Source organism: Protopterus annectens, chromosome 9.part0 (assembly GCF_019279795.1).
Source record: "Protopterus annectens isolate FY-2018-M chromosome 9.part0, PAN1.0, whole genome shotgun sequence".
NCBI classification, from domain to species: Eukaryota; Metazoa; Chordata; order Ceratodontiformes; family Protopteridae; genus Protopterus; species Protopterus annectens.
The window spans coordinates 1,279,028,926-1,279,051,865 of record NC_056743.1 but is presented as its reverse complement, the minus strand read 5'-3'; the positions used below and the strand labels follow the sequence as shown (position 1 = coordinate 1,279,051,865).

The 22,940-nt window shown below is 39.9% G+C and overlaps 1 protein-coding gene across 2 annotated transcripts in view; it reads left to right on the top strand.

Moving 5' to 3' along the window:
- Positions 1–22,940, top strand: part of LOC122811999 (serine/threonine-protein kinase 10-like) — a 504,844-nt gene that overhangs the window by 279,602 nt on the left and 202,302 nt on the right. For both annotated transcript variants that reach the window (XM_044084213.1, XM_044084214.1), the window contains exon 6: positions 2,253–2,447. In XM_044084213.1, coding sequence (XP_043940148.1) covers positions 2,253–2,447 — 195 coding nt within the window. The remainder of the gene's footprint in view (positions 1–2,252; positions 2,448–22,940) is intronic.

Genomic DNA, 22,940 nt, shown 5'->3' with positions numbered 1-22,940 from the left:
TCCCGGTCAACAAATGTTAAATAAAATAAAATAAAATAAAAATATTGCCAACACACCCCTAACAGTCAATACAGTAGTCAGGGACTTGGAGACACACACAGGCAGTAACCTAGCTTTTGAACATCACATCTGCAGTAGCAAGGAAATCATTCTATGTTGTGCACCTTATGAACAAAGATATGGCATCTAGGTCCAAGAAGGTCATTGGTCCACTGTGTTCAGCATTCATCAGACCTTTCATTCAGTACAATGTCCCCTTTAGTATGTACCAAACCAGGCACATCCAGCAACCGTAATGTCCACCGAGGTTCCTCAGTAAAAGAATACAGGTCATAAGTAACATGTTCTATGCAGACCACTTCAAAGCCCTATCCTTGTATTCTGTCTCCTACAGGCTGTTGAGGGGATATATATGCTTGGTAAACAGGGCATTGTCAGACCTCACCCTGATGGACCTCCTGCATATCTGCACAGCAAACAGCACCAGAATTACCCATTCTAAAGACTTAATCCTTGCCTGTGATAGAAACAGGACCTGCAGGTATGTATCCCAAAGACTACCCCTTCCTCAGAACAGGCTCACCATTCATGTGAAGCAGAGTTTCTCAATAACCCAGCTCAAGTGTAGTTTCACCAACTGGATAGGAAACAGGAAATTCATGCCTGGTTCGCATCTATGTCTCTAATGGACACAGGTAGCCTGTAAATGTTTCATCTCCCAAGCCCTTGCTTACCCTTATCAAGGGTACCAGAACTTGTCAGTGATTTGGGATGCATGGCTAGGCTTAAAAAGGTATAGTAGTTGTTCACTTAGTACACACCTATGAATCTAGTAACAAGAATCTGCTGAGCACTGATGGAAGAAAAAAGTAGAACATAAAAACTGAAAAATCTGAACTAGCCACACATGACAATATGCTAGTATCTGGTCATCACTGTTCCATCTGGGAAATCACAGTGCTGGAGGCTCTGATAAGGCAACACCCACCCCAGTAAAGGGCAGACACTGTTCCTGTGGGATGATGTTGTGTGCTGGAAGCCAGGTAGGATATGGGGAATGAATGAATCTAGTGATGCTAGAGGTCAGGGCTGGTAAAGTACAAGGCAAACAGGAAAAAGTAGAACAAAAAGGCACTGGATGATCACCAGTATTAAACCAGTGTTCAGAGTATTAAACCAGTGTTCAGAGTATTAAACCAGTGTTCAGAGGAGGAGCTGTGCTGCCTTTCATTATATCTCCTGATAGCCTCCATAATGTTACTAGCTTTAACTAGATTTGTCTATTTTATACTTAACAGAGGTGGGTAGGTATATTGTTTAGGTAATATCAATGTGAAGAAAGGAAAAAAATGCACTAATGCCTTTCAGTAGTAGGAAGCAATTTTTCAAATACCTGAGCAAAATCATTGACCTCATTGTGTCTTATACAGAAATGTAGATCATTCTAACAAAGGTGTAAGATGAATTTCTGAAAAAGAATTATTAGTCACTCTAATTAAGAATCAGTTTCCCAACTATAGAACACAGGTTGCATCACAACACAAGCATCTAAACAGGCTTTAAAACTCCAGACTATAGCTTGACTATTACACAGGTGTATTATTTGAAAAAATAGTTATCTCAGCATTGGACGTTAAAAAAAAAACAAAAAACATTTATGCTACAACTTCATTAATATTTCTGCTAGGGGTAGAGATATGGCAATATAGTGTAATAAATTAAAAAGCCTGTTAAAAACTGTTTTGCAATTGGTGTACATGCTGTAGACCAACCATGTGTGTCTTGACCATTATAGCATCAATTCAGGTAACTAATGAGGTAATGTACAACTGCCTCCTTCCTGTATTGCTTCACGGTATGGAACCAGCAATAATTAACCCTTGCTTTGCAGTTCACTATATTAGATAAAATGGATTAGTTAATGTCACTGTGGACTGTTTTACCACTTGAGATGCTATTACACTGTGCAATTAGAAAAGAAAGAATTAGGTCTCTAACACATATAACAACACAGTGAGGACTTGTACCAAACAGAGACGCTTATAAATTCTTTATTAATAATGGTTGATGGTTGCCATAATGGTTAAGGTGTTTACCTAAATGACACAAGGTATGTGGTTTGATTCTCACCTTAGAAAGCATAGCTAGGTTGATAAAGGCCCCTCTGTAATCAACTATAATTAAGAATAAACACTAATGTGATAGCCTTTGACATCTGCAACTGAATGATAATTACCATTTTTCTTCCATAGGATGGCTCCTGAGGTGATCCAGTGTGAAACTTCTAAGGATGTTCCCTACGACTGTAAGGCAGACATATGGTCTCTGGGCATCACACTGATTGAAATGGCAGAAATGGAACCTCCACACCATGAACTTAATCCAACAAGGGTACTTCTAAAGATCACAAAGGCAGACCCACCAACTCTGCGAGCTCCAAAGCTCTGGTATGTAAGGCGATGACTATCATGTTATATTACTACAAGAAAAACACAGATTCCCAAACTCGCCCCATAGTTAACTATACAATTGTACTTTAAGAGTCAGTGTTTAACGAGATAAGATGAAGTACGTATGCTACAAATTAGCAGTGGTCATCATTTAAAGGCATTTATGGGGACATTGTGTACTTCTCAAATGAAACTTGTCTCAGGAAGAGAGTGAACAGGATCAGAGCCTGAGTTAAGTGCCCTGTCAATTATGGTAGAGGAAGCAGGAGAAGAGATGGATGATCTGTTTTTCCTCCAAACAAATCAATGTGGATGATGGGAGAATGGAGGAGAAAACAGAGATGTGGGCTGCAAGAAGTTAATTCTTAGGGGATCTGAATCTGTCAGGAGTAGACTGGGAGATTTCAAACTTCAGGGCAGAGAGGGAATGGGAGCTGATTGAGATCTACGATCATGACGGGCTCAACCAGCCAGTGTTGGACTGTACCAAAAAGGATGAATTTTGGGGCGTGGTCGTAACCAAGGTGGAGAGGCCAGAGAAGTACAGTGGTAATCACAGTAGGGGAAACGCTAAAAGTACAGTAATAAAGACAGTGGTGTGGTATTTTATGAGCATGAATTAAGCTGAGCTAGCAGAGAAGGTCAAAGGTGAGTTAGGTGACTAGAAGAAAATTAATGGAGCATACTAGTTATGTGAAACAATCTGGGCTGGAGTAATTAGACCCATAGACAAGGTTGTAAGGATGAAGTAAAACGTCAAAAAGAGGAGCACACAAATATATCTCCATAGAAATGTCAGTCTAGCAATGATGGCAAAAGGTAGCGCATACAAGAGGTAGAAAGAAAGAGATGCATACAAGTAGAGAATAGAAAAACAGTAATTAAGTTAGTGACGGCAGCAAAGATAAGAAGTGAATGGGAGATGGCAAAAGGGAAAAGGAGAACAACAGCCATTTTTAGGTTGGTAACAGAAAGGAGAAGGGAGGAATGGACTTGCTGGGATGATTAAAGACAGGATGGAGAGCAGAAAGGATTGCAAAAAGCAGTGGTACTGCACGAATGCTGTCCTTATATCTTAACAAGAGAGGTTAGCATGATGGAAAGGAACTACGAGAGTTAGGGGAGTACTGTACACATGCCAGGAGAGAGAGAGAGAGGGAAGAGGTGAAGAGGAAACTGGCTAACCATAGGGACGATGAAACACAAGGACCAGATGGACTATCTCTCAGAGTTCTCAGTCCTACATGCCTGCAAACTCACCGATGGAGGTCTTTAGGAAATCACTGACCATTGTAGAAGTACCAGAAATCTAGAAGATAACAAGTGTGGTATCTTTGTACAAATGAAGAGCAGAAAATAAAATGCATGCCTTTTAACTTAACAGCAGTTACAGAAAACGTTACTGGGAGACAGTTCAAGAGAAGTCTGGTAGCATTCCTACAGGTCAGCAACCCCAATACAACAACAAAAATAGATTCACAGTCAAAAGGACTAGTCAGTCAAACCTGATCCAGTTCTGTGACTGGCTACAACTGAACTTGACAAAAGAATACCGATAAATGTGGTATACCTGGACTTCACCAAGGTTTTTGACTCTGGCCCACAAAGATAGTTGACAGGAAAACTGGAGGATACAACAAAGACTAAGAAACTGGACTGATGCATGATTGAATTGTAGGACACAAAGGGATGTAATCAGAGGGATAAAATGTGGAATAAGGTAGGCTACTACTGGAGTACAGAAGGAGTCAAACCTGAGTTCAGTGCACTCCAATGTGTATATCTCAGACCTACCCAAAAGAAAAGAAAATATCAGCCACTTCATCAATAACACAACAGTGAGTGCCACAATGGAGAATGGAAAAAATAGCCTCAGAAACGCTGACCCAGTGAACAAAAAGACAGCAGTTGAGGTTCAGTGATGACCAAGGCAAAGCTCTATACTTGGGCCACAGCAACCCTGCGGTGACGATTGCGGGGGGGGGGGGTGAAACTCAAAGCTGTAACTAGAATAGGATGAATGAGTGGCTACCCCAGGCACAAGCTGTTGGGGAGACAATCAGCATGGTAGAAGAGGTGACAGTCAGTCCCTGTAGTAATATGATCACTGTTGTTATGAGCAGAATCAGTAATCGAGATAACTGTGATTTTAATAATGATTATAAATAGTGTGTGTGTGTGTGTGTGTGTGTGTGTGTGTGTGTGTGTGTGTGTGTGTGTGTGTGTGTGTGTGTGTGTGTGTGTGCGTGTGCGTGTGTGTGATTCATAGGTTCATAGGTTCATAGGTTAGTACTAGGCTATCAGCCCTAGGGCCTATACAAGCCTAGCCATAACAATTCCCTGAATATTTCTTCCCACATTATTTACTTTCCTGGACCCCTGTCTAGCAGGGCGACTGACGTGATCCCTGGGGTGAATTTCCTTTCTCCCATCCACTCGTCAAGGTTCCTCTTGAAGAGGTCCAAAGAGGCACTCTGCTTGACATGTATGGGCAATCTATTCCAGAGTCTGGGGAGTCTCTGGGTCAGGAACCTATCCCTCCAACATGTTTTGTTTATTGTGATGACAAGGTTTAGATCCCTGGAGCGTGTAGCTCTGAGGGATTGGGATTTCTTTAAGTGTAGCATGTCCAACAGCTCTGGGTTTGACATGGCCTTGTATGTTAAGCAGAGATCGCCTCTGAGTAGGCGATATGCGACAGAGTATAGCTGGAGTTTTTTAAGGCGGTCAGCATAGGGCATCTGCTTTAGGCCTGTGATTCTTTTAGTGAGGTATTTCTAAGGCCTTTCCAGTTGTTGCAGATGTCTTGAGAGGTACATACCAAATGGGGCATTGTATTCTATAATGGGTCTAATGAGGGATGAGTACAGTAGGACAATGACCTCCTTTTTTCTGGATGAAAAGCCCTTCGTGATGAGGTGTGCCACATAGAAGGATTTCCTGACTGTTGTGGCGATGTGGTTATCGAAGGTGAGACCACTGTCCACCTGTGTCCCAAAGTCTCTTATCACACTTTCTGTGTTTAATGTACTGCCACCTATATGGTAATTCATGGATACATGTTTTTTCCCAAAGGGGATAACAATACATTTCTTGGCATTGAGCTTGAGCCCATGGCTCTGGCACCAAGCATCTGTTTCTGTAAGGCCCTTTTGTAGAGTATCCACATCATTTGGGGATTCAATAATGGCTCCCAGTTTGCAGTCATCTGCAAACTTTGTTAGCCAGAGTCCCTTAGTGTTGACCTGTACTTCAGAGAAGTAGATGCCAAACAAGAGCGCCCCAGGACTGAACCCTGAGGTACTCCACTTGTCACTTGTCTGGAGCTGGATTTGGAGTTGGCTACTTTTACAGTGTGGGTTCTATCAGTAAGCCATTTAGCAACCCATTGGGTGACATAGGGATTAATGCCCAACTTAGTAAGTTTATCTATGATTCCAGAGTGGGGATGGTGTCAAAGGCCTTGGCAAGGTCTAGATAGGCTGTGTGGACCACCTTACCCTTGTCCATGGCTCTGGAGACTGATTCAAAGAAGTCAATCAGGTTCAGGAGACAAGATCGGCCCTTCACAAACCCAAACTGGGTGGGGTCCAGTGTTTGAAGGTTGCCAATGTCTTCGTTTATAAGTTCCATGATAATACGCTCCATGGCCTTGCAGATAAGGCTTGTCAGACTAATGGGACGGTAGTTTCCGGGATCCAAGGTGGATCCCCCTTGTGGATTGGGATAACTATAGCTCTGCGCCACTCAGTGGGCACGAAACCTGAGGTGAGGCTATGATTAAACATGACACTTAGGTGAGGTGCCAGTTCATATTGTAGTTCATGTAGTACACAGCCCGGGATGTCATCTGGTCCCATGGATGCTGTATTCTTGGCTTTAGAGAGTGCGTTTTGTACCTGTGTAGCCGTTATTACTGGAATTTGGCAATCTTCCGGTATTGAGATGGGCCATTTAGGGGGTGAGAGTGGGGTGAAGTTGGCACTGAATCGATCTGCCAGGATATTGGCAATATCCTTCGGATCAGTATATTTAATGCCATTCTGTTTTAGCTCAGAGCAGATCTGAGCATTGCCATTTAGATTCTTGACATAATTATAGAATGCTTTGTGGTTGTCTTTGGAATCTTTGGCAATTTTATTTTCGTAACTAGCTTTGGGGGATTTTATGAGGCATCTCAGTTTCTTACTGAGGCTAGTAAGGGAGTTTTTTGCATCCTGGGATTTTCCTCTTTTCTGCAAAAGTTTCTTCCTTTTGTTGTAAAGTTTGTTTATGGCAGGGGACCACCAGATTGGCTTCCTTTTTTTGGATGAGAGCATTTTGGTTCTATTTGGGATGGCACGATTCATGCATGAGTGGATGTGCTCGTACAGTGCCGTAGTGTAGGATTCAGCAGTTGAACTTTCAGTTCCCGTCTGCATGGGTGTCATGAAGTTTGTCACTTCTGACTTGAGTAGCATGAAGTTGGCTTTAGAGAAGTTTTTTATGGTGGTTTCTTTACTGGGGGGTGGGGGTGGGATGTGGATGTTAAGGGTGATTAGCTTATGGTCAGACCTGACTAACGAGGGGGTGACCATAGGTATGGAGCATTGATTTCCCATGTTGGTAATGACCAGGTCTAGGATATTGGAGCCCCTGGTTGGACTATGGATTAGTTGATCCAGGGCGTTGGAATTTATGAATTCCAAGAACCGTTGCGCAAAGGTGTTGGGACATGAGTAGTTTTCCCAGTTAATGGCAGGGTAGTTAAAATCACCCAGTATTAGGGTGTTTGGTTCTATCTTAATATTTTCCAGTATGTTTAGAAAGGTGTAGTGAGAATCTTGGGGTATGGTGGGGGATCTGTAGCAAGCTACAATTTGGATTTCAGTCTTACCTAGTGTTAGTTGCACTTGGAGAATTTCAGACACATTGTGTTGGCCAACTAGCCTGGTGGTGTGAATATCCTTGGTGAATATTGACACTCCTCCACCTTTAGTGTTTCGGTCCTGGTTTGGTGGCCGAAAAGTGTGGTAAGAGTTGTAGCCTGGTATTGCAGGGGTGCTCTCTGGAGCCTTGAACCAGGTCTCAGTTACTGCACAGATATCGATGTTCTCCATTTTTAGGAGTGCCTCGAGAGAGTGCATTTTGAGGTTTAGACTTCTAGCATTGAGTAGCATTACCTTCAGATTTTGCATGCTTGTACCTGTTATGGTGATGGTTTTGTCCTTTGAAGTTTGCCTAAAAAAGGCACTATAGGGGTGGCAAGAACCTTAGCCAGTTACCTGAATCTCAGGGGCGACAGGTGCAGACCATCTCTGGCAAAGCATCGTGGTCTGTCAATCATGTCATCCCAGGCAGACAGATACTGGATCCCCTTTGAATGACACCATAAGCTTAGCCAATTGTTGAAGTCAATCATTTTATCCTTATATTGTGGTATCATTCTGGGCGAAGGCAGGATGCTACTCAGGGCTAGGGTCATACCTGCCTGGGCCACATGATCCGAGAGCTCTTCCATGTCTCTTTTCATGTAGTCCAGGGAGGTACGTCTCAAGTCATTCACTCCAACATGGACAATGACAGAGTCATATTTGTACTTGTTGTGGAGTGACTTGAGTGCATGCGTTATGTGGCGGATCCTGGCACCCGACAGGCAGCTGACTGTAACTTTCTCCTTATTCAACCTGGTGAGAGGGACATCAGTGTGCCGAACTATAGAGTCACCTATGACTAAAGTGTTAGGTACATTGTCTTGCCTTAGGGGCTGTTGCTGGGTGGCACACTGGTGTTGTGAACTATGTGACACATTGGTTGTGATTGGTGTTTGTTTGCGTTTCAACTTCAGAGGTCTTTGTTGCTTGGGCAGGTTACAGTTAAGGGCCTCTGCATATGTGGATTTAGTGTTGCTATATGTGGGTGTTGGTGGTGCGGGTTTAGAAGGGCTATGTGTTGCTTGAGGTGTAGTGTGGGTGTTAACCTTCTCCTCTTGACTGTTTAGCACAATCTTGGGTGGAGAGAGCTTTGCTTCCATTTTGGCTATATAAGTGCATCTCTCACAGGTTGTAGTGTTGGGTGGTAGGAGGAGAGGGTTGTCTGTGTACATGAGGCAATTGCTGCATTGCCCCAGTATGCCCAGATTCACCAGGTGGACAGGAGAAATCACTGGAAGCTGACCCTTGGACATGCCTGGTTTGGGGCTTTTTTTTTTCTTTGTAAAGTATAGGAGCTGTTTCCTTAGCAAGGTACTTTGCAATTATAGGCTGTTTAGTGCCTACTATTAATTTCTCCTTGTTAAGTTAGTTTTTAGTTTTTAGTTTTTATTCAAACTAAAGGGGTGGCGAAAGCCACATAACTATGGGCTAGGCTTATAAATGCCCTTGGGCAGATAGCCTAGTATGAACCTATGAACCTATGAACCTATGAACAAGGAGAGTGCAGTGTTTGTATGAGTTTAAGGCTTCCTAGTGCTTTCCAGCAGGTATTAGAGAAAGTGCTAGTCACAGGGATGCTTAAAGGTAAGATTAAAAAGAATGCACTCTGCAGTGTGCACTAGAGAAGTTAGATGTGAAAGTAGGTAACTTGAGTTTTACCTGTTTAAAAAGTTAAGGTTTAGTGGAGAGTTACTATTTTTAAAACAGCAAGATGGACTGAAAGGGGTGGTCACTTTTGTATTTTGGTACTATGAAATACTGTAGGATGGCCAATAAATTTAAATAATTGAAGGGGTGAGATTTCAAAAGTGATGGTTTTGTGATTACTCACATAAGCCAGTGAAAGTAGAGAGAAATGAGATATATGGTCAGATTAACATAAGAGGCGGGCAACTAGAAAGACAGTGGTATTTAACAAGACAACTTAAATGGGTGGAAGGGAGGGAAAAAATTCTGCCTGACTCAGAACAGAGAGAGCTGTGGTCTCTTTTGAAGTTTTAATATGCTGTTAAAACAGAATGCAAGCAAAACACAAGGTAAAGAAAACAAACTACAGTATTCAAAATATAGAAAGGCAATACAGAAATACAAAAAATAACAGCAAACTAACCTTTCCTTCACAGAAAAGTGTAGCAGAGTCTGGATGAGCCTTTCTGGTTAAGGTGATTATAGGAAAGACAGAAAGAGAAGGGCTATTCAATATACTTTTTTTCTCAACTTTGATTCTTTGTTAAGGGATGCCAAAATTAGGAGATTGCCAAAGGCACCCATTACCCCAGCAACAGCTCTGAGGAAACGGATGACAACAGAAAAGGAAAGGGATCTGGGGAAGTTGATTACACCTGGACTGGGCTAGTAGAAGCATTATGAGAGTGTGAGAGGTAATGGCAGGAGAAAACAAATTGAGGAGTGTATCTACATAAAGATGCACTGAGTTAATGCTTCCATTCTTCTGTATCATGGTCACACAATGCCTTGAGCGATGTATGCAATTCTGCAGGCCATGCAAGCAAAGGAGACACAAAGAAAGCTATAGAAAGATCTGTGGAACTAACAGAGAAAATTAACCAGAAATTGAAGACTGAGAAACTGGACTGATGCATGGTTAAATTGTGGGACTAGGGACCAGAAAAATGGGGAACATAATATGGGTGCACACAATCAAATCAAGGGAATATAAAGCAGCCATCCTGAACAGGAAGGACAAAGGATGGATGAAGGAGCACAGGAAGTAGACTGTAGGGACTAACTGCCCCTGACCTTCTAAAAATACTTCTTCAGAGAATAGAGAAGTCTGTGGACCAATGGAAAGGACTACCAGAATGTGTGGTGAAGAGGAAATCCACAGAGGCATTCAAGAGGGGATGACAACTGGAGAAAGGTTGACAGAGACGACAGTGATTGAAGGGTGAGGTAGAATGTTAAATGCACTTAAAGGGCAGACTATGTAAGCTTTTTGTCTTTTGTTGTCCAGAAAATGTATTGCAATGTAAGGCACTTAATACAAGGTCCAGACAGAAAATTTCATTTCTGGGCTCAGTGCTACCTAAAGGCAAGAGAACTACATACTGTGAGAATACTGTGGTCATTCTGGAATGTAATCTCTCTCTCCCTCTGTGTGTGTGTGTGTGTGTGTGTGTGTGTGTGTGTGTGTGTGTGTGTGTGTGTGTGTGTGTGTGTGTATATATATATATATATATATATATATACATATATATATATATATATATATATATATATATATATATATATATATATATACATATATATATATATATATATATATATATATATATATATATATATACATATATATATATATATATACATACATACATACATACACACAACAACAACAAGAGAGCTGAGATGTTATCAGTATAAAGTTTAAATTTTTGAACAAAAACATTTGCAGTTACAGGCAGCACAACTGTGAAACAGTTAACACTGCTGTCTCACAGTGTGTTTGCCTGCTGACAGAAGAAATGGTAACCCTGTAAACAGAGTCCAAAAACAACCCTCTCTTTCTAGCAATCAGGCTAATCAAAAAGCAATACCAAAATATGGCAGTTCAATTAATTTATTAAAGATGCCTAATAGTCCACAAAGCAAGTAACCCTGTAAATGGCCTATAGGAGCTTGCATTTGTGTGCATCCATGCATGTGCACGTGTGAGTGCATTTGTGTATGACAGCAGGTGCGCATGTGTGTGTGTGTGTGTGTGTGTGTGTGTGTGTGTGTGTGTGTGTGTGTGTGTGTGTGTGTGTGTGCGTGTGTGCGTGCGTGTTTGTGTGTGTGTGTGTGTGTGTGTGTGTGTGTGTGTGTGTGTGTGTGTGTGTGTGTGTGTGTGTGTGTGTGTGTGTGTGTGTGTGTAAACTGATTACAAGCAGAGTTGCTTAATCTTATCACTGAACGTTAATTTGCATTTCTAGCACTGTAACCTAATACGAGTGCTCATTATTATGAGCAGAACTGGGAGTTCCATCTCAAAAAAGTCTAGCAGAGGTGAAAGGCAGGAGCAGTGAAGTAACAAATATGTTTAAGTAAAATCACAGGGGGAATTAAAAGGCACAACAATCAGAAATTAAACAATTATGGGCTGTGTGATAACAAAAATGTGCTTGGATCTTGGAAAGGCATTCCAAATATCATTCACTCACTAAAAGTCCTCTCATTTTCACCACAGATTCAGAAACCTTCCAAAGCAGTAATGTTAAATGCAAATTTCCATTAGTATTACTTAAATTTATACTCAGACATGCCTGCTCATTACTATGTTATTTTTTTTCATCACTGCCTGCTGCAGGGTGATTTTTCTGCATTTTGTAGCAACCTTAAGTATATATATATAAATGCTAGTATGTAATTAATATCAGCCTTCTGCATTATTACTTCTCTTTAAAGTCATATGCTGCTTTTGTATTCTTCATTTACATTTAGCAATACAACACTATTTTGCTGTGGTGGAACATAGCATTAATTCTGTTCCCTAGTCTAAATTTCCAGGTCATGACTGAAAGATCACACATTTGTGGATCAGCCTGCTACTTAGTTAAAAGAAATAAAGCAAATAAAATGGAAGGCAGAGTGAGAGAGAAAAAGGAAAGTAAAATGTGTGATAAATCTACCAAAAACGTGAACCGGTTTGTAATTCGGTATTAATTTGTTGGGTTTGCCCTGATGTAAAAACTTAACAAAACATTTCTTTTCATCAATTAGGAAAAGTATGAATGCATGTTTAACCAGACGGGTATGTCCTTTCTCGAAGATAGTACAGACCTCACAGTGGGCACCTAGCCCCACATTAGGTTGTCCAGGATTTTTCCCCTTGAAATGTTTTTTGTTTTCATTTTTTTTTTATTTTAGTTCAAATATATATTGTAATTCTATATTTTGTTATGAATGTAGTGCTCTTTGTATGTGCAACTATCTATGCTAAAACCTTGTGTTAGAAGGAAATAAAAAAGAAAGATGTGGAAAGAAGTGCAGAATCACCACAAAGAAGTACTTGTCAACATACTAGAAGGTCAGTTGTAGGGCAGCCATACTATGACCCAGAAGATGTGGTAGATAAACCAACAATAAACTACAGGTCCACAACAAAAACACAATAGACGGCTTAATTGCATAGGTTCATACGTAAGTATGAGGCAATCAGTCTATAGATCATTATAAGCCTAGCCAATAACACATAATGTGAAGTTTCCTGCAGTCTAAAGGAGGGCAATATAAGATAGTCTGGAGAAGAATTTGAGATCACCCATCCAATTACCAAGGGCTACTTTAAAGGTAGCAAGTGTGCAGCTCTGCTCGATATGCAGAGAACGTTTAGGTGGAGGATACATTGGATATGAATTTATCACACCAACATGTTTTATTCATTTGTTTTTGAAGGTTTAGTTCCTTTAATGTGTTGTTTTAGTAACCATTTATTCTGTAAAGGAATAGAAGGTTAAAGAGGGTTTGATCTTTCATTGTTCAAAAAGACAACACAGATATCCATGGAGGAGTCTTAAGAGAGAGTTGCCAGTCTTCCCAGATAACAAAGATTTTTGAAGTTACTTATCTTTTTATTTAGGAACTTCTGAAGTCTCTCAGGTTGAGGGATACCATGCCAAAAGGGACATTATATTCAATAATGGGTCTGATTCAATATGGGAATTAATACTTCTTTGGATATAAAGGAGATGCCTTTAGGAAATAGATGAGCCAGACAGAAAGCTTTCTTAGCTACTGCAGAGACATGATCAAAAGACGGAATTATCAACAAGAGTAGCTAGATCTCTTATGACAGTGAGTGACTGGAGGGGTGTGCCATCTATATGGCGTAGAACAATGTTTTGCTTACCAGCATTAACTATATTACACTTTATTACATTCAATCTGAGACCATTGTCCTCACAGCAATTGTTACATAGTCTAACCCATGTGGGAGAAGCTGTGAGTCAGTAGAAGAACAAATAACAATCCCAGTTTACAGTCAACTACTAACTTAGGTCAGAGATGTTGGCCTGAAGGTCTGAGAAATAGATGCCAAACAGGAGAGGGCTCAGCACTAAGCCCTGTAGTACACCACTGGTAACTTGTTTTCCTTTCAGAAGTGTTACCTATGACTCTAACTACATGGGTTCTTATTTTTTTCCAAACTCTTTTATTAAATTATCACTTGTGACATAGGCAGATTTACATTCCTATAAAAGTAATCAAACTATATTAACATAACAAACATTATAGTTCACATATATTGCTATATATCATATAACCTAAGCAATATTACATAAATTATTCAATTCCTACCTTTTTTAAACAAGAAACATCTTTATTACTTTATTAAACTATCACTTACTACATAGGCACTCATACATTTATATAAATAAAAACAATCCACACCAACACAATCCTAGTTGCAAGCATTTTACATCACAAACCATACTGATACACTCCCAGTTGCAAACATTATACATCACTCATAATCTATCCAATCGTTCTCATTCAAACATTACATAGCTCATTTAGGTACTGTTGCCTTTTAGACCTCATTCATCCCTTGTATGTATTGTTCCCACAATTCCTATTTTTTTCCTATGTAGTTTGCTCCTACCCTTTTCTAAAGATCTCAATTCCAGTTTTATCTCTGTTACTATATCCACTACTTCCAGTATAGTCGGTTTAGATTTTGATTTCCATTTTCTAGTGACTGCTTTATTGGCAACCACCATTATTAGAAACAGCAAGGCCTTACCATGTCTAGGCAATCGCAATTCTGTATCATAGCTCAGAAAAATCATCTCCCTCGTCACACCAATCTGCCCACCCAACATCTCCGACAATGCATCCCATAGGGAATCCTTAAAGTCTGCCAACTCACTGCACCCCAAGAAAATATGTTCCCAATTACCCCTTTCTTCCCCTTCACACCTCCAACATTTACTGTCTGCTTGAGGAAAAATTCTCTGGAATCTACTTGGGGTATAAAAATATCTATGTAAACATTCCCAGATAAAAATCCTAAATCTTTTAGATGTTGCATATTTGGGAGACATACGTATACCCTCCCATTGTTTCTGTGTGAATTGCTTATCCAATCTCTCTTCCCAATGCTTTCTAACCTCCTCTGATTGATTCTTATAGCTATCATGCAATATTTTATATGCTCTACTAATTATTCCTTTTTTAATGTCAGCTTCTGTTCTAGATTCTATTAAAAACTCTACCAGTGCTGGTCTTTCATTTAGAGGTCTATATTATATTAGCGAAAATCCTTTTAAGCGAATGCGAAAACACCGACACGCATTGTGCGAACTGCAAATATGCCGAACGTACTAAACCGCGAAATACAAAAAGTCGAATCCCCATACTCGGCCAACTCCACCTCCCACTACATACTGCCTACCCAAACAAAATAAATAAACCACATACATACATACACTAACCAAAACCCTACTTCTAACCCTAAAGTAAAGCACCAAAACCCTACTTCTAACCCTACACTAAACCTTACATACATTATTATCTATGCACTTACCTTAAGCCGCACCCTAACCCTAAGGACCGTAACTATCGCACACTTACCCTACAGCGATATAACTAAACAAAACAAATAATCCACACACATATATTTAACAAAACCCTAATTCTAACCCTACCCTAAACCTTACATACATTACCTATCTATGCACTTATCTTAACTCGCACCCTAACCCTAAGGTCCATAACTATCGCACACTTACCTTACGGAGCTCTACCGCAGACGGGCCAACCATAACACTTCGACTTTTTGAATTTCATGGTTTAGTACGTTCGGCATAATCGCGGTTCACGCAATACGTGTCAGTGTTTTCGTATTCGCTTAAAAGGATTTTCGCTATTATAATATAGACCCTTCATTTAGGACCCCCTATTTCTTTCTCCTTGGCTATACTCTGATTTCATTCCCTGATAGGGAAGGCAATCTGTAACTTGCAGTCCAAATAAATTATTGGTGTCTTCTCATTCTATCACCTTTTCCTCTCTAGTCATTTGCTCCCAATACCTTGGCTCTTTTGCCAGTTTTTCCAATAAATTCCGGTCCTCTCTTGCCTATTGTCTGTATCTCTAATTGCAGGCATCTCTATAAGCAGAATCTCCTTTCTCTATTCCTGTGTTGGTTTAGTTCAGGAGTGTCCAACATACGGCCCGCCATAGGTTTCTATCCAGCCCGCGAAGCTTCTCTGATTTTGTAAAAATTCAATAGACAGCTGCCGTTGTAACACAACTATCAGGTTTGCCGGTCGTCGATAACCCACGAAGATCACATTCTGTCTTGCCGCAATACCAAAAAGTGCACCGTCAACTCACACATTGTGATGAAACTCATCCAAACATAAAATAATTGCAATGAAGAGTCAAAAACAACTTACAGGTATGCCACTTAAGTGCGTCTAACAGAAAAATTCACTTACACTGTCATCAAAAGAAATGCACATGGTTGAACAACCGCATACTATAATGCATTAAGTTTTAATGTAATGTAGCAAATACAATGTTTGAGTATGTATACCTCGAAACACATGAATGTAATCATATACACACACACACACCTCTATTGATTTCAATGCACCAAAGTCCAGAAATAGTCAAAAATGTGCAATTTTTATTTCCTAATAAAACAAAATATAGTGATACATATATATCCACAATCAAGTGCATGAAAATAACTGATCAAAAGAAAAAAACAAACTGAATCATGCAGAAATCCTTTCCTGAATCCACAAAGCTATTTACCAGGAGCCATATTTGTTTGGATCAAATTGCTGGAGTATCAAGGATTTTCCATTTCCCATACCTGCCAGAGTTGTTTCACAAGGACAAGCTGCTCCGTAGCTAAGCTTTCTAAAAACAAGTGTTTTATTCACCAGTAAAAATTGGATGGATCTGATGAAGCTTTGTAAGTAAAAGCGCGCTCATCTATTTTTTTACTGGTGAATAAAACAGAATTTTATAAGTTTCTTGCTTTTGCTCCATTCTCATTGTTGTGGGCACTAATTTTTACTAATACTCAGGTTAGGTGTATTTCACATCAACCTCCCAGCTCTAATTTTCTACCATTGTTGACTTGTGACGTAATGTATCATGCGCAGGCGAGTTTAAAGTTGTAATGGAGGTGCCAGCACATCAAAAACGGAAAATTGATGTTGAAAATCGCTCATTCAAATGTTCGTGGACGAAAGACTTTTTCGTGATGGAACATCTTGGTAGCGTTTTGTGCTTGATTTGCCAAGAAACTATTGCTGTTTCGAAGGAATACAACATCAAGCGACATTATAGTACGAAACATGCAAGTAAATTTGATAGCGTGGTTGGTCAAGCCAGGACTGATCGAATCAACTCATTGAAACAAAGTATTGCAGGTCAGCAGTCTTACTTCAAAGTAGCCAAAAACAGTTCGGAAGCAGCAACAAAGGTTAGCTTTTTAATTGCAGAGATTCTTGCCAAGAAAGGAAAACAGTTTTCACATGGGCAGTCCGTGAAGGATTGCTTGCAAATATTTACGGATGTGGTCTTCCCAGATAAGAAGTCTTTCGTGGAAAATGTCAGTCTTTCTCACCAAACTGTTTCAAGAAGAGATGATGACATGGCAGCTAATATTGAAAACACATTGATCCAGAGACTAAGCGGTTGCGAGTTCTACAGCTTAGCTCTTGATGAGAGCATGGACATAAGTGACACCGCTCAACTGGCTATATTTGTAAGAGGGGTTACGAAAACGTTTGTTGTCGTCGAAGAATTGTTGGATATTTGTCCAATGAAGGGCACCACAACAGGAAAGGACATTTTTGCAAAAGTAAATCAGGTAATTGAGAAATTCCAGCTTTCTATGAACAAACTGATTGGCATTATGACAGATGGGGCTCCTGCCATGACAGGGAAGCATAACGGATTTGTAACGTTGTTGGCCAAAATGGTGCCTCACGAAATCATTGCACACCATTGCATTATTCACCAAGAAAACCTGTGTGCCAAGACCCTTGAAATGATGCATGTGATGGAAAAAGTTGTATCAGCTGTCATCTTTATCTGGTCCCGAGGTCTCAATCACAGGGAGTTTAAATCCTTTCTGGAGGAAGTGGGCTCAGATCATGATGATGTGGTCTACTTCTGCAAGTTCGCTGGCTTAGCAAGTCATCAACATTATTCAGATTCTGGACTCTACGTCATGAAATAAAGACATTCATGATAAACAAAGGAAAAGATGTATGTTTCTTGGATGATGACTCATGGTTGAACGACTTGGCATTTCTAGTCGACATGACGAAATTCATGGCCGAGTTGAACGTCAGACTTCAAGGAAAGGACCAGCTGGTGCACAAGTTGTATGAACATGTTGTGATGTTCATTCAGAAGTTGAAGCTAATTCAGTCACAGCTTGTTCTGAAGAAGGCTGTACATTGCCCAGTCCTTTCGTCGAGGCCTACGGACACAGTACAACATGAGAAGTACTCTGAATTAGCTGCCAAACTTGCTGATGATTTCGAGCAAAGGTTCTAGGATTTCAGAAGGCACATTGACACCATGAAGCTAATCAGTAATCCGTTTTCAGTTGATCCCACGGATGCTGCTGATAAATACCAGCTGGAACTCATTGACATTCAGAATGACAGCGACTTGAAAATAGCTTTCACTGAGCATGATCTGCTGAACTTTTACCACCACTATGTATCATCAGACAATTATACCAATCTCTCACAGGACGCCAGGAAGTTCACTGCTCTGTTCGGAAGCACCTACTGTTGTGAACAACTGTTTTTTAGAATGAAAAACACGAAATCGAAGTCAAGATCTCTGCTTACAGATGAACATTTGGCAGCATCATTGCGCATTGCGACTTCTACTGTTGGAGCAGACATAAACTACCTGTGCAAACAAAAGCAGTGCCAGATTTCACATTAAATTTTTTTATTAAACTGATCATAGAATTTTGTGCTTTATTGTTTTTATTTGGTTGTGAAATTGCTAATCCGGTCCACGACTAGTTTAAAATTTGTACAGTTGGCCCTCCGGTCAAAAAGGTTGGACACCCCTGGTTTAGTTCTTAGAATAATTTCTGCTACTTTATGGATATAATATTCTGCATGGTTATTGTTATTCTCCTTAAAGGTCTACATCCAAAATCCCAGTCTCTCCTTGTTTCTTGAGCTTCCCCATGTGTCATCATCAGCCCTTTCCACTTTGTATTATAATTTTCTGCTTGTGCTATGTATAGGAGTCATAACTGTGGAGCCCATCAAATTGGTTAATCCCAATTCGCCCTGTTTTACTGGAAGAATCAGCTCATCCACTTGACTCTTGCCATCTTCCCCTCCCAGATAAAGTCCTTCAGCTCTTTATTAATTCTACCTACAACTTCTCTGGTTGATAAAAATATGTCTGACTTCTGTATAAGACTAAAGGGACTAAAAACATAACTGCTTGTATTTTACTATCCATATCCATATAACAAAGCTTCCATTTTCTCAGTTTTTGCATTATCTTTTTAGTCTCTTCCCACATATCCTTAGCTACTACATTAAAATCATTTTTAATCCATACTCCTAAATATTTCATTTTATCATGTCCCCATAAATATGTGTATTCCTGAACCAGTTCATGTGTGAGTACATAACTGACTGCTATTGCATTTATTTTACCTTCATTAATTTTGTATCCTGAAAAGATCTGAAACTGTCTGCAACACTGTAATGTTTTTTTTCTGGTTTTGTCAGGTACAAAATAATATCCACAAATAAAGCCAGCTTTTCTTGGGTACCATACCAATTATATCCTTGAATTTCTGAGACCCTGATTTTCTTTGCCAATGAGTCTAAATATAATGCAAATAATAAATGGGAAAGAGGACACACCTTGCCTGTTTCACACAAAAATTGTCAGACAGGACCCCACCCACTTTAATTTTCACCTCCAATCCCTCATATATTCTCCTAATCAGCCTTATATTTTTTTTCAGGAAATGCAAATGCTTCCATTGACCTGCACATAAAGTCCCAGCTTACTCTGTCAAATGCTTTCTCTGAAACAAGACTCGCCAACAACAATGGTATTTTCTTACATTCTGCTTCCCACTGGATCATCAGTGTTCTGTTAATGATGTGAAATGTTTGCCTCCCCTCCACAAAACCACATTGATCCATGTCTGTAAGTTTTGGCATCACTGTTACCATTCTTTTAGCCATTATAGGCATGAACATTTTATAATCATGGTTTAGTTTTGGCATCAGTGTTACCATTCTTTTAGCCATTATAGACATGAACATTTTATAATCATGGTTTAGTTTTGGCATCAGTGTTACCATTCTTTTAGCCATTATAGACATGAACATTTTATAATCATGGTTTAGTTTTGGCATCAGTGTTACCATTCTTTTAGCCATTATAGACATGAACATTTTATAATCATGGTTTAGTACTGAAATGAGCCTGTATGACGTTGGATCTGATGGATCTTTACCCTCTTTAGGTATTACAGCTACCACTGCTTTCTCCCAGGATGGTGGTACTTCTCCTCCTGTTAAGATACTGTTAAACCAGGGATGTCCAACCTTTTTGACCGGAGGGCCAAGTGTACAAATTTTAAACTAGTCGTGGGCCGGATTAGCAATTTCACAACAAAAAAAAAAACAATAAAACACAAAATTCTGTGATCAGTTTAATAAAAAATTTAATGTGAAATCTGGCACTGCTTTTGTTTGCACAGGTAGTCTATGTCTGCTCCAACAGTAGAAGTCGCAATGTGCAATGATGCTGCCAAATGTTCATTTGTAAGCAAAGATCTTGACTTCGATTTCGTGTTTTTCATTCTAGAAAACAGTTGTTTACAACAGTAGGTGCTTCCGTACAGAGCAGTGAACTTCCTGGCATCCTGTGAGAGATTGGTATAATTGTCTGATGATACATAGTGGCGGTAAAAGTTCAGCAGATCATGCTCAGCAAAAGCTATTTTCAAGTCGCTGTCATTCTGAATGTCAATGAGTTCCAGCTGGTATTTATCAGCAGCATCTGTGGGATCAGCTGAAAACGGATTACTGATTAGCTTCATGGTGTCAATGTGCCTTCTGAAATCCTGGAACCTTTGCTCGAAATCATCAGCAAGTTTGGCAGCTAATTCAGAGTACTTCTCACGTTGTACTGTGTCCGTAGGCCTCGACGAAAGGACTGGGCAATGTACAGCCTTCTTCAGAACAAGCTGTGAATGAATTAGCTTCAACTTCTGAATGAACGTCACAACATGTTCATACAACTTGTGCACCAGCTGGTCCTTTCCTTGAAGTCTGACGTTCAACTCGGCCATGAATTTCATCATGTCGACTAGAAATGCCAAGTCGTTCAACCATGAGTCATCATCCAAGAAACATACGTCTTTTCCTTTGTTTGTCATGAATGTCTTTATTTCATCATGTAGACTCCAGAATCTGAATAATGTTGATGACTTGCTAAGCCAGTGAACTTGGCAGAAGTAGACCACATCATCGTGATCTGAGCCCACTTCTTCCAGAAAGGATTTAAACTCCCTGTGATTGAGACCTCAGGACCTGATAAAGTTGACAGCTGATACAACTTTTTCCATCACGTGCTTCATTTCAAGGGTCTTGGCACACAGGTTTTCTTGGTGAATAATGCAATGGTGTGCAATGATTTCGTGAGGCACCATTTTGGCCAACAACGTTACAAATCCATTATGCTTCCCTGTGATTGAGACCCCCCCTATTTTTTTCTCCTTGCCTATACTCTGATTTCATTCCCTGATAGGGAAGGCAATCTGTAACTTGCAGTCCAAATAAATTATTGGTGTCTTCTCATTCTATCACCTTTTCCTCTCTAGTCATTTGCTCCCAATACCTTGGCTCTTTTGCCAGTTTTTCCAATAAATTCTGGTCCCCTCTTGCCTATTGTCTGTATCCCTAATTGCAGGCATCTCTATAAGCAGAATCTCCTTTCTCCATTCCCGTGTTGGCTTAGTTCAGGAGTGTCCAACATATGGCCCACGGGCCAGAATCCGGCCCGCAGGCCAGAATCCGTCCCGCCATAGGTTTCTATCCGGCCCACGAAGCTTCTCTGATTTTGTAAAAATTCAATAGACAGCTGCCGTTGTAACACAACTATCAGGTTTGCCGGTCATCGATAACCCACGAAGATCACATTCTGTCTTGCCGCAACACCAAAAAGTGCATCGTCAACTCACACGTTGTAATGACACTCATCCAAACATAAAATAATTGCAACGAAGAGTCAAAAACAACTTACAGGTATGCCACTTAAGTGCGTCTAACAGAAAAATTCACTTACACTGTCATCAAAAGAAATGCACATGGTTGAACAACCGCATACTATAATGCATTAAGTTTTAATGTAATGTAGCAAATACAATGTTTGAGCATGTATACCTCGAAACACATGAATGTAATCATATATACACACACACACACACACCTCTATTGATTTCAATGCACCAAAGTCCAGAAATAGTCAAAAATGTGCAATTTTTATTTCCTAATAAAACAAAAGATAGTGATACATATATATCCACAATCAAGTGCATGAAAATAACTGATCAAAAGAAAAATAACAAACTGAATCATGCAGAAATCCTTTCCTGTATCCACAAAGCTATTTACCAGGAGCCATATTTGTTTGGATCAAATTGCTGGAGTATCAAGGATTTTCCATTTCCCATACCTGCCAGAGTTGTTTCACAAGGACAAGCTGCTCCGTAGCTAAGCTTTTTAAAAACAAGTGTTTTATTCACCAGTAAAAATTGGATGGATCTGATGAAGCTTTGTAAGTAAAAGCGCGCTCATCTATTTTTTTACTGGTGAATAAAACAGAATTTTATAAGTTTCTTGCTTTTGCTCCATTCTCATTGTTGTGGGCACTAATTTTTACTAATACTCAGGTTAGGTGTATTTCACATCAACCTCCCAGCTCTAATTTTCTACCATTGTTGACTTGTGACGTAATGTATCATGCGCAGGTGAGTTTAAAGTTGTAATGGAGGTGCCAGCACATAAAAAACGGAAAATTGATGTTGAAAATCGCTCATTCAAATGTTCGTGGACGAAAGACTTTTTCGTGATGGAACATCTTGGTAGCGTTTTGTGCTTGATTTGCCAAGAAACTATTGCTGTTTCGAAAAAATACAACATCAAGCGACATTATAGTACGAAACATGCAAGTAAATTTGATAGCGTGGTTGGTCAAGCCAAGACTGATTGAATCAACTCATTGAAACAAAGTATTGCAGGTCAGCAGTCTTACTTCAAAGTAGCCAAAAACAGTTCGGAAGCAGCAACAAAGGTTAGCTTTTTAATTACAGAGATTATTGCCTAGAAAGGAAAACCATTTTCAGATGGGCAGTTCGTGAAGGATTGCTTGCAAATATTTACGGATGTGGTCTTCCCAGATAAGAAGTCTTTCGTGGAAAATGTCAGTCTTTCTCACCAAACTGTTTCAAGAAGAGTTGATGACATGGCAGCTAATATTGAAAACACATTGATCCAGAGACTAAGCGGTTGTGAGTTCTACAGCTTAGCTCTTGATGAGAGCA